The 11,077-nt window shown below is 46.6% G+C and overlaps 1 protein-coding gene across 1 annotated transcript; it reads left to right on the forward strand.

The window, feature by feature from the left end:
• The first annotated feature begins 588 nt into the window (after window positions 1–588).
• On the forward strand, window positions 589–10,307 carry znf296 (zinc finger protein 296). The gene is made up of 3 exons (XM_034229446.1): window positions 589–777; window positions 2,976–3,353; window positions 6,841–10,307. Exons 1-3 carry the CDS (start codon window positions 726–728, stop codon window positions 8,649–8,651), a joined length of 2,241 nt encoding a protein of 746 aa, XP_034085337.1. The 5' UTR covers window positions 589–725; the 3' UTR covers window positions 8,652–10,307.
• The last annotated feature ends 770 nt before the right edge of the window (window positions 10,308–11,077 follow it).

Here is an 11,077-nt window from a genome sequence, read left to right on the forward strand (position 1 = left end):
TTATGTGAATGAAAGCCTTACACTTTGACAAATACAGAGAGCCCTAGTAAAAAAAACACTTCGAAACAAACAAAATAGGACTAATAAAAGGCTCCCACTAGGAAGCACGACATTAAAAGCAGACAGTTCATCAGTAAAAGCTCACTTTCTCAGTGTATTCCCATCAGTAGGTGGCGACAAATCTCAGTCTCTCAGCGAAAGATGCTTCACTGCTTCTTCTCACTGTCCATCTGTAATACTCAATTCAAGGCATTTTGTGACACTTTGCTGTGGTTTTACGGCTGTAAAACTGTCACAACAAGAAAAAGAGAAATGAGAGCTTGCATAGCACTAGTTTGGTAATTGAGACACCTGTGAGAAACCAAACCAGGTAGTTCCTCTGAGCTGCTGTGGAGGAACTAAATGTGAATTCCCACTATCTATCGGATGTGAAAACCTTGATTGAAACAAAAACAGTGCGTAAAAGAGAACAAGCCTTAAAGTGAAAGAAGGAGTGTGTTACCCGAGGAGGGCGGGGTCAGGGTCGCGGGGCGGGCGGTGCTACAGTCCGCCTGCTGCGGGGAAGACGCGTGAACTTGAACGCAGCCTTCAGTGCGATCTGAAGCAGAGGCCAGCCGGTGTCTCAGTGTCTGTCCCCCCGGTCGGGATTCGGTCAACTTATCGAAGCAGGCGGATCTTTGCTTTGGAGGGTTTGTGGTTCGGGAAGGTGCCACACGCCAAACGCGATGTCCAGGCGCAAACTTGGGAGCAGACCGCAGCACCTGACTGCAATCCAAGGTAAGCAGCGGTGTGTGGGTACGTTGAAACGGCTCACATGCGGATGTTATGTTGTTGTTTTAAGGTTAAATTAAAAATAAACTCAGCTCACAGGTTAGTTTCATTTGGTTTACGCGCATGGTTTTAAATCCGCGCTGTTTATGGATCTTATTTATTTAATCTAGAAACTAAAAAACATCCATGACGGGGTTAAAGTATATTTGTGTACACATTGACCTCAATCAAGCCTATGTGGATGTATTTTAATCTCCTTTTAACTAAATATTTAAATAAGGGCTCATCTTTTCTTGTGATGTTTGTCCTCATGTACTGTTGCTGCAGTCTTGCTCATAGAGGAAGGACCGGTTTATTGGCACGCTGTTTTCAGCAGAGGCTACAGGTCCGAACACGATGATTAATATCTCAGGTTAGACCATGATCAAGTTTCTCGGTCGGTCTCTGTTGGCTTCTGTGCAGCAGTTTCCCTCCACTGACTCTTAACCTGTTCAAATCCTGGATTCATGCCGCTTTATTCTATATATTAATATATAGAAATATTTAGAAAATTAAAATAATGTTTTAAATAAAACTACTGTAGGCCTATAATAGATACAATTCAGACTTTTTAAACATAAAGAGAACAGTGGAGCTCCAAAAGAAACATGTGATGCTTGAAGGGATATAAGAGAGACACTTGGACACCATTTGTTTTTTTACAGTTGGAGGCCAGTGGTGCGTGTCTACTGTGACCACAGGCCCTGTCTCAACTCTATCTAATGTGTGTGTGTGTGTGTGCGAGAGTGTGTGTGTGTGACCGCGCCTTGCAAGTCTGCACAAACATCGCAGCCCTGAAACAGGAAAGGTGACATTTTTGACTAACAACTGGCGAGATCCGTCTTCAGACTGTACTGTCTGTACCTGTCCTGTATGGTTGCCGGCCTCGCGGGGGCAGGTGGATCCAGTTGAGGCATCAAGGTGTGCCCTTGACCGCATTGAGTAACACTGAACCCTCCCACTGCTTTAACTTATACACCTGTCTGCAGACTGGAAGCATTTCAAAGTGCTCGCTCTAACTTATTGATATTCATCAGATTGTTGAATCAGATGAGCTGTTATGTATGTTTCTGAGCACACACAGGGGCCGCTCTTATCTCAAACACCTTCAGTCGTTTTTTTATTTTATTGCAATCCACTTCCTGTTGAGAAACTCCCGCTGTCTGTGGCTGGCAGGGCAAGTTATGTTTGTGACTCAAAGGTGAAAGCTTTGGTCATAATGTTGTGTCTTTAAATCCATAACCTCACTTGTGAGCACATGAAGACTGTCAAATTAATCTGAGTTGGATGTTTCTGCTGAGATGGGCATCTCGGCTCCTCTCTGCAGCAGTGAGAGCGAGCGGATCTGTTTTGGGTTGGTTAAAGGAAGTGGTCAGTGTTGGCTGAGCAGATTGTCCTCATTGCTTTGGAGCTTACAACTGAAACTAGCACTTGCAATCACCACGCCTGTTAGTTTACTGAGGTCTAACAGAGCTTTTTCTTATTTGGGTTGTTCATTTGTAAGAGCATGGCCAGAAGCTCCTTAGAAGAAATCCAAATTAATATCACACTTCTGTTGAAGTTAATGTGGATCTTTTTCGTATGGGTCTGTAAATGTTAATTTTTTTTTGGAGAAAGTGGGAGAATAATGTCAAAGATTTGGTTTGGTATTGATTGATCCCTCTGCATTTAAGTGATATGGCTAAAAGAAAGGTGATGTGTGTAGAAGTGTTTTCTTTCAAGACTGCGAGTAATATGCTTCATAGCAACCACTCGTTTGTGGACACCACCAACTGTACGCTGCATGGAAATGATGAATTACACCCATGGACTATAGATAGACAAGGGTGAAAAACACTGAATGAAGAGAGTGTTGCAATAAATATACAGATTCTATTTCAGATTAACCGTTTGTTCTGTTAAATATCAGAGTGGAAAAGGCCAGCAAGACCAAGTTGATATTAAATGTCTTGTTTTGTCCAACAAAAAGTACAAAATCCAATGAGAATTTCAAAAACCAAAATTCCATTCACAGCTAAAACTTTTGCTTGAAATCTAAACAATGAAAAATGATGTCCACACTAAAGGGAAAGTGTTGAAATGCCTGTACTGGTCATGTGTGGCTTTAAAGTAAGTAAATACGTCTTATCTCTGTTGTTAATTGAACTTTCTCTTGTGTTTCTCAGATGTCACTGATATGGCGGATGGCGTCCCTCCATCAGACGTCCGGCCTCCTCTTCTTCCTCCTCCTCCTCCTCCACCTCCTCTTCCTCCTCCACAGGTCGGAGCTCCTGGTGAAGGTCGTGACCTCCTGACCTGCGGACAGTGCAGTCGGGCCTTTCCCCTCGCTCACATCCTGGCGTTCATCCAGCACAAACAGGGCGGCTGCCGTTCCCAAAACCAAGCCCCAAACGCCAACGCCACGCCCCCCTCACCTGCCAACCGAGCGCAGCACCGCGGGGCCAACGCCGAGCTGGGGCCCGGCTACATCGAGCTGAGGAGAGGCAGGGGGGCCTGGGAGGAGGAGCCCGGCGTGAGGGTGAAGGCGGAGCACAGCAAAGCAGGTGAGCGTTCACGTTGAAGCACAACGAGAAGGCAGGTTGCTAATTAGTGACTCTGTTTTTTGTTTTGTTGTATATTTTTTTTCTTCAACTAACATCCTCTGCATTTAACAACTGTTCCCCCCCCCTCCCCCCGAGTCCAGCTCATTAGCTAGCCGTTGCCATTAGCAGACCTGCCTGAGTTAGTGACGCACAGGCTAATTGTGTGGAAAGGATAGGCGTCAGGAGCGCTCAGAGGGCACCCAGGGTCCCCGAGGGCCCCACACGGAGCACCTGAGCTCCTCCTCATCTCCCTGACTGTCAGTCTCTGAGGTGGAGTGGCCAGGTAAACATGTTTCCCTCTGTCCTGCGCTACACCCTGGACAACAGAGACTGAGACAAAATCCTCCAGCACAGGAGCACGATTCACTGATTTATGGCAGATGATGGTTGTAGTCGTGTGCCACAAGATGAAATGGTCAGAGCAGCGGATGCAAGTTTGTTTTTTTCCAGCTCTCCTCGCTGTCATGACACTATAATGAAGGACGTTGCATCATGTGCAACTCCTCTGCCATCTCCCTCTCTTCTGCCCCGGGCCGAGCCACCTGAGCTCCTGGGAATCTCCTCCTTCCTGCTCCTTTTTCTTCATCCTATGCATCTTTTTCTCTTTCTTCTTCCCATGTTGTCCTTACCATCCTTCTCTTGTAGTTCTATGTATCAGACATCTGCAGATCTCTTTCACACGTATTCTGCTGCTGTTCCTCCGAGAGAAGAAGAGTGCGGCCACTGTGATGGTCATGCCAAATATATCACGGTGGAAGTCAATCAGCAGTTCATGAATTCTAAATGATAATCCTTTTGAATATCACATCTGATGGCTAACTGCTGTGTTTGATATGGAGGATAGTAGTTTTTTTCCTGCTCAGGTCAGATACATTTCAGTTTACCGTTGTATCTCTGAAGTGGAATAGGGGCGTATGCAGGATGTTGTAAATGTCTGCAGATGGACAGCGCGTCTTGCAGCACGCTCAGGGTAGATATGAGTGCCCCATTGCACATTTTGAAACCCTCTCTGTCATGTAGACACACGTTTGCAGTTCCTTCCTTTGTGTAACGCTCAGGGGACTGGTGCACGCACCATTTCCGTCTGTCCACAACCTCATTTTTGTTTTTCTATTTCAGTCAGTCTTTCATCTCTCGCTCTGTATGTCGGAGAACAGAAGTTTGGTAATTTTGTGCCTGCAGGATTATAAAACAAACCTAACACGTGCACTCGGCGAGGGGGAAGGATCAGGACAGCTTGTGAATAAGGAAAAAGCCGATAAGTTTGAAGGAAAGTTTTATGCAGGTTGCATATGTTGGGAGTTGGTAATTGCGATTTCCTCCAGCTTTTACAGTTTTATCTCCTCAGATTTGATTTTTTTTTTTTTTTATGTGAAGTTTGAGTTCATATATTCTAAGTAGCAAATGGACAGTTTTAATTGGGCGACTTACAGCTTTATCAGTAATAAGAAGTCTTGTTGTTTTTGAGGAGGCAAACTGAGCTTCTGAGATGACTGAAAGAGTAAGTCATCCCACGACAGAAAAGTCCTGCATCTATTTTCTGCATTCAAGACAGAAGAGGATGGGGGAGAAAAGGGAGCGGGGTGGATTACCGCAGATCCTCGTGCATCTGTCTCATTCCTTTTTATTTATTCTCCTTGTTTTGTTTTTTTTCTCATCTCTAACCCCCCCCCCCCCCCCCTTATTTCTTCCCCCCCATCTTCAACACACTTTCGCTTTGCCCTCTTTCAATTTCTCGCCCCCTCCCCTCTTCCCCCCTCCTCTCTTTTCTCCTCCCTCTGCCTCCCAAGGGAAAAGAGATTCTGCCTGCTGCTCGTTAGTGCTCCCAGCCAATCTGCATTTTTAATTAGTAGTTATTGCTTCTGCTTAATATTCAAGTGCTACCCCGGGCCAAATGGGAATCCTTACAAAAAAAAAAAAAAAAAAGCGAGGTGGGAAGGAAAGAGAAACCGGCTGGGTATTGTGTTTCACTCCAGGACCCCGAGACAAAAGCCCCCCCCCCCCCCAGGGAAAGATTTGGAGGGTTTTGGGGGGGAGCAGAGAGCTTTTGGGTGAGGAGAGCCGGGGTTGGAGGATGGGTCTCAAGTACAATCCAAAGGGGTGACATATTTTGATGGTGTCTCTTGGCCCCCCATACTACATTATAATCTCTTTATCTCATTTTCTTTTTATCTCCTGTGCCCTGACCTACCTACCTATCTCTCTCTCTCTCTCTCTCTCTCGCGCTCTCTCTCTCTCTCTCTCTCTCTCTCTCTCTCTCTCTCTCTCTCTCTCTCTCTCTCTCTCTTTCGTTTCCTGCCTTCTCTCTTCACCCTATTTTTAAAGAAGTATCTCAACTTCTCCTGGGTTTCTCCTCAGGCTAGGTTAAAGGACATGAACACCACAGCTCCTCTTGTCTCCAGACAGAGGAAGGGCGGGCGAGGGGGAAAGGAGAAAGAAACAGTTGCTCTCTTTTTCATCTTCACTCTCCTCCCCCCTCCAGTAAAATACAGAAGGATTTGACTTGAGGAAACATGAAAGAGGCTTATACCAGAGTCCGCTTTGAACCTCTCCAAAAGGAAAAAAAAGAACTGTTTCCCCCCTCAATTTAGGGATCTTCTCTCCAATTTTGATTTATGCAGAAAGGCCTCATTTGTCAAGCAGGCTGAGTCAGTGCCTGATTTGCATAAAGCGTTCATTTTCTACGTTCTGCTAATTAGCAATTTGCAGCTTAATTGGAGAGTGGCTCTCGGTTAGGAGACAAAGCTATCCACATATAAAAATATCTCCAGATGTACTTTACGACACGACTGCATTTCTGTTGGCCTTTTTTCTCTATTTTTCTCTATTCTGCTTTAGGTCGTTATTTACCACTCACTTTTTCTTTATTGTGGAGTAACTTATATCACCTTCCTCTTCCTTATCTATTCATCTGAGTCAATGTGCATGTACTATTCTTCTGGTAAATGTGGCTTTAACCATGCTTTAGTCATGTTACTGTTCAGTTTTTAAAACTTTTTAGTAAATTGTACTCTTTCCTCTGTCGCTGCATCGTATTCACCCAGAGCAGACATCTGTTTTCAGCAAAGAAGTTCTAAAAACACACGGCACCCTACTTGCTCCTCACCAGACAGACTGATGGAGACCGGTAGTGACCTGCCACTTTTGAACAGTGGAGCATTTAGCTGCTAAAGAGTGAGAAAATATTCAACTATATTCATCAGGTGGACACAGTGACACCTCCTAAGTAATATTAATGTTGCTGGATGTGTAAAAAGGCTACCTTTTGCTAAATTCGCCAAACAACATTTTGAATGCCCCACAAAGTTGCAGGTTTAAGCTCTATGAATGTACCTTGTTGGTTTACTCACTGGAGGTCAACGCTTCCAAAAAAAAGCATTTCATTTCTTTATACTGACAACCATCAATTAAAATTGAAAACTCAATGTTGTCTTTCTTTGTTTCTCAGTGTTTGAGGAGCCTTCCTACTTCACCTGCCAGCAATGTGAAGGTGTGTTTCCATCGGCCTGGGCGCTCCTACAGCACGCTCAGCACACACACTCCTTCAGCATCTACCAAGTGGACGAGGAGGACCAGACAGACATGAGAGGAGGAAGAGGAGGACTTAGAGGGCACAAGCCTGCCGCAGCCACTCTGGACCCTCGCCACCTGAGCCAAGCTCTCGCTTCTGCCTTTCAGCCCAACGCCCTGCGCCTCAGTCGCTCCCGTCAGACACACACCCCCACACACACCCCCTCCTCCTCCATCAGTAACATGCAGGCTCTGAACTTTTCAGTGTGGCTCAGGGAGCTCGCAGAGGGGAACAACCACACCATGGGCAGCTCCCCCGGAGGCCTGCTGCTGTCTCCGTCTTCCTCTCCACTAGCAGCTTCTCCCTTTACTCTGAACAGCGGCCTCCAGTCTGACCACCACTGTGAGCTGTGTGACCAGAACTTCCTGTCCCTTCGCGCCCTGTCGGCCCACCGCCGCACCCACTCCTGCGACAGGCCCTATCACTGCGGAGTGTGCAGGACGGCCTTCTCCCAGAGCGGGCAGCTGGCACGGCACATCAGGAACCATCACAGGGACGCTGGGGGAGCAGGAAGTAGATATGAGTCATTGGAGATGGTCGTGACGGAGGACGACGTAGGGGATCATGGGATGAGAGGGAGATTACAAATGCAGCCGGCTGGGGTCGCCATGGGGAAGGGAGGGGTGGGTGCAGAGGTGAGGGCCCCCGAGTTAGACCTGACGTTGCCCAAACACCCGTCCATAGCTTCAGGCCTGATGCTGCTGACCTCGCAGGTCAGACCGCCGGACAGGGAGCTGCTGAGGCTGTACCAGCGCCAGAGAGAGGGGGCCGAGGGAGGGGAGGAGGAGGCAGAGGTTCAGGGGGAGGCTCAGCACACCTCACCCTGCGCCAGCCCCTCCGAAAGCTCACTGGAGAGTGGAGAGACCGGGGGCAGCGGAGAGAGCGGCAGCGGAGAGAGCGGCATCGCCAGCGGAAACTGCACGCCCAAACGGCCCGAGATGAGCGACAGAGTGCGAGGAGTCGGCGAGTGGGAGAGCGAAAGAGGGGAGATCATAGAGAGGGAGACGGACTGGGGCTCAGACGAAGTCAGCGAGGTGGTGCAGGAGTGGCAGAGGGAGAATGAGCGGAGGACTGTTGGAGGGAGTGTTGGAGGAAACAACAACAGCACTGCTGCCGGATCAGCTGGTAGGAAGAAGAAAGACGAAGCCTGTGAGTACTGTGGTAAACAGTTCAGGAACAGCAGCAACCTCACGGTGCACCGGCGCAGCCACACCGGGGAGAGACCCTACCGCTGCGGCCTCTGCAACTACGCCTGCGCCCAGAGCTCAAAGCTAACGCGCCACATGAAGACTCACGGTGCGCAGGGGGCCAAGGCGTCCTTTCTCTGCCAGCTGTGCTCCGTGCCCTTCACCGTCTATGCCACTCTGGAGAAACACCTGAAGAAGGTCCACGGTCTGAGCCATGCCAGCGTCGGAGCGTACGCTCAAGCCAGCGCTGCGGACACTTTAGCTGCCATGAAAGCTGACGGAGATACAGTGGTGGTGAAAATGGAGGAGGATGAAGCCAGTTTGGATCAGATAGAAACGGAGAGCGGAGTTCAGAGTGATGTGGTGAAAGGCATGGAGATGGAAGAGGTGCTGAGCCAAGAGGAGTTTGTGGAAGAAAGAGGGGGGAGTCCAGCCATAGTGTCTGACCTGCCACCTGAGAGCAACGCAGAGTTGAGCTTAGCTTTGACTTCTACGCCATGACAGCTGTTCTCAATCACTAATTGACTTTCAAATAGCACTGTGTAGGATTTGAGTTATCATAAAATAATTCCCCCCATCATTGAATGGATAGTTGAACTGGAATGGAGTTTGAAGAAGAATCTGCAGCCCCGGTGTTCATGATCGTATGCAAAGCTGCTGGGTGAAACTAAGTGCCTACAGTTCTTTAGACCACAGAGCAAAAACAAGGCTATGACATTCAGCAGGGAGATTACCAGCGCTCTCGAACAGGAAGTGAACCGCCACAGTCCACACAGACACAGGAAACCGATCACCATGTTGCAGTGCAGGATGCAAAGACAAGTGATTTATTTCTCTGGCAACCCACCGGACAGGTGGAGACAGATATTTACTGTCAGATAATGTAAGAAAGAGATTATATTAAAAAAAATAAATGCTGAGCAATAGAATGATGTTAATATATTTTCAGCAAAAAGAGAAAGGTCTTATTGTGTTTCCTAGCTGTTGCTGGTTTTCTTTTGAGAAGACCTTTTAAAGACTAAAGATGTTCAAACAGCCACATGGGTCAAATGAATCCAAACACTGTCTGCCTGCAGTTTGTCAGACTCCTTTTTAAAGGCGCTTGGTTGTCACAACACTTGTCACTTAACGTAATGTTTACAGGGTTTACGGAACCTGGTAAGATCGGGATCCTGACTTTGTGACAGTATGTATGGATGATTTTCTGTTTTCTAGTTTTATAAATGTGAATAAGGAGACTTTAAAGTCTCATCTACTGCTGTGTTTCTTTTCATCCATGGTTTGTTTTCTATGCATACGCAATTTTACCTTCATGTGAAACGGGTGTCATTATTTTTCTCTATTTGTACTTGTGATGGTAATTTCTCATTGTTTACATTTGTAAAGTGCCGGACTGCTTTAAGCTTGTGCATGTTTTTGCCGCCATTTGAACTGTTCTTTTTTGTTGACTGTGTTTGAATTATTCCTAATTTATGGATGCTGCATGTTGGTGATTGTGTAACTGCTGACATACAGGGTTGAGAGGAGCAGGAGTAGCTAGCGGAGTTTGTGGGAAGCACTTGGCAGAGTTTGCGTGAATGGGTTTGTTTGTGTGTACATACTGGAGGGGGAATAAATCCTCAGGTGATACTTCTACTTGAACCCTCTCCTGTGATCTTGTGTCCAGAGCATGACTCAGCAGGTCATAATCACCGTGTCGTGCTTCTGGCAGGTGTGCCTGCCGACGAGGATCAATGGGAAGTTAAGCAAGAGGAAATCTGCTAATTTAACAACAAAAACAAAACAGGACAAAGTTTTCAAGTAAAGTGATGCCGATGTTTGTCCTAACTACTGTGATGAATACGTGTGACCATATCTGATTTCTACATTCATGTCAGGGAATACAATTTCTTGTGTGTGTTGTGTGATGAATGGGTAAGAATGATTGCAGTGTAACTGTTCAGGGATAATATTTTGTACATAGATTGACATGCTTGCAGTTGCTATACTTGTTGTTGTTATTATTATTAATATTATTATTATTAACTGCCTCCACTCCTTGCATCATCTTATTTCTGCTGAACACTGGCTATTGTGTAGATCCGCTGTCATTGTAAACTTGACACCATTTTGTAATTCACCTTCTCTTCAAGAGCCTCAATAAAGAATTGGGAGAAATATGTTGTGTTGTGGAGTCTTATTCTGCTTGTGGTCGCTTTCCCCCAACATATTTTCCCTATTTCTTCTTCTAGAATTCAGAACAAAGCTTTGAAACTATTTTTAAGTGTCTTTTTCTCACCAGAATGTTGTCTTAGTCAGAGTGGGTCATTCCTCTGAGGACCACAGTCAGCGCTGACTTATTAATTTTTAATGTGAGTGTTTGGATTAGGGACCCTCACTCCTTGTTTACATCCTTGTGATGTTACTGGCTTTGTTTGGAAACGCTGTAATGAAATTCCAACAGTTTGTGTATGCGAGTGTGTGTGCTAAACTGAAGGTGTGTGTGTAGATGCATGTGAGTTGGTGTCACTCATCCAGCAGGTTGTGAGATGGGTGCAGCGAGCTGTGATGGGACACGGGCGACAAGGTTTTCTCAGGATACTAAATAGAGGAGGGGCAGTTTGGTTATTGTTTGTGGGCATGTTAGGAGGCAGAGCGGGGTGGGTGGGGAGTGTCAAGGGGTTGGGATAATTGCTGACTCCATTTTAAGGGCATACAAAACCTCTGCACCAGCATCTCTGGCCTTAACCCCACCCCCAATCGGATGAAAATGAAGTTCTATGATCCCTCTAGCTCATTAACAGCAGGTCTTTTAATGAGCTTTCAACAGGGTGGGGGCTGGGTAAATGAAGAGGAGTGGGGTTGGATGGTGGAGGGTGTAATGTGTGGGGGGGTTATTGCACCAGATGCACACACGCCCACTACTACCAATTACCATTGTGTTTTAC

This window comes from Gymnodraco acuticeps, unplaced genomic scaffold (assembly GCF_902827175.1).
Source record: "Gymnodraco acuticeps unplaced genomic scaffold, fGymAcu1.1, whole genome shotgun sequence".
NCBI classification, from domain to species: domain Eukaryota; kingdom Metazoa; phylum Chordata; class Actinopteri; order Perciformes; family Bathydraconidae; genus Gymnodraco; species Gymnodraco acuticeps.

Coding starts and splice junctions, on each gene's coding strand:
- znf296 (XM_034229446.1), top strand. CDS start 726: ATGTCCAGGCGCAAACTTGGGAGCAGACCGCAGCACCTGACTGCAATC. Junction 778..2,975: donor GCACCTGACTGCAATCCAAG/GTAAGCAGCGGT, acceptor TGTGTTTCTCAG/ATGTCACTGATATGGCGGAT. Junction 3,354..6,840: donor GGCGGAGCACAGCAAAGCAG/GTGAGCGTTCAC, acceptor TTTGTTTCTCAG/TGTTTGAGGAGCCTTCCTAC.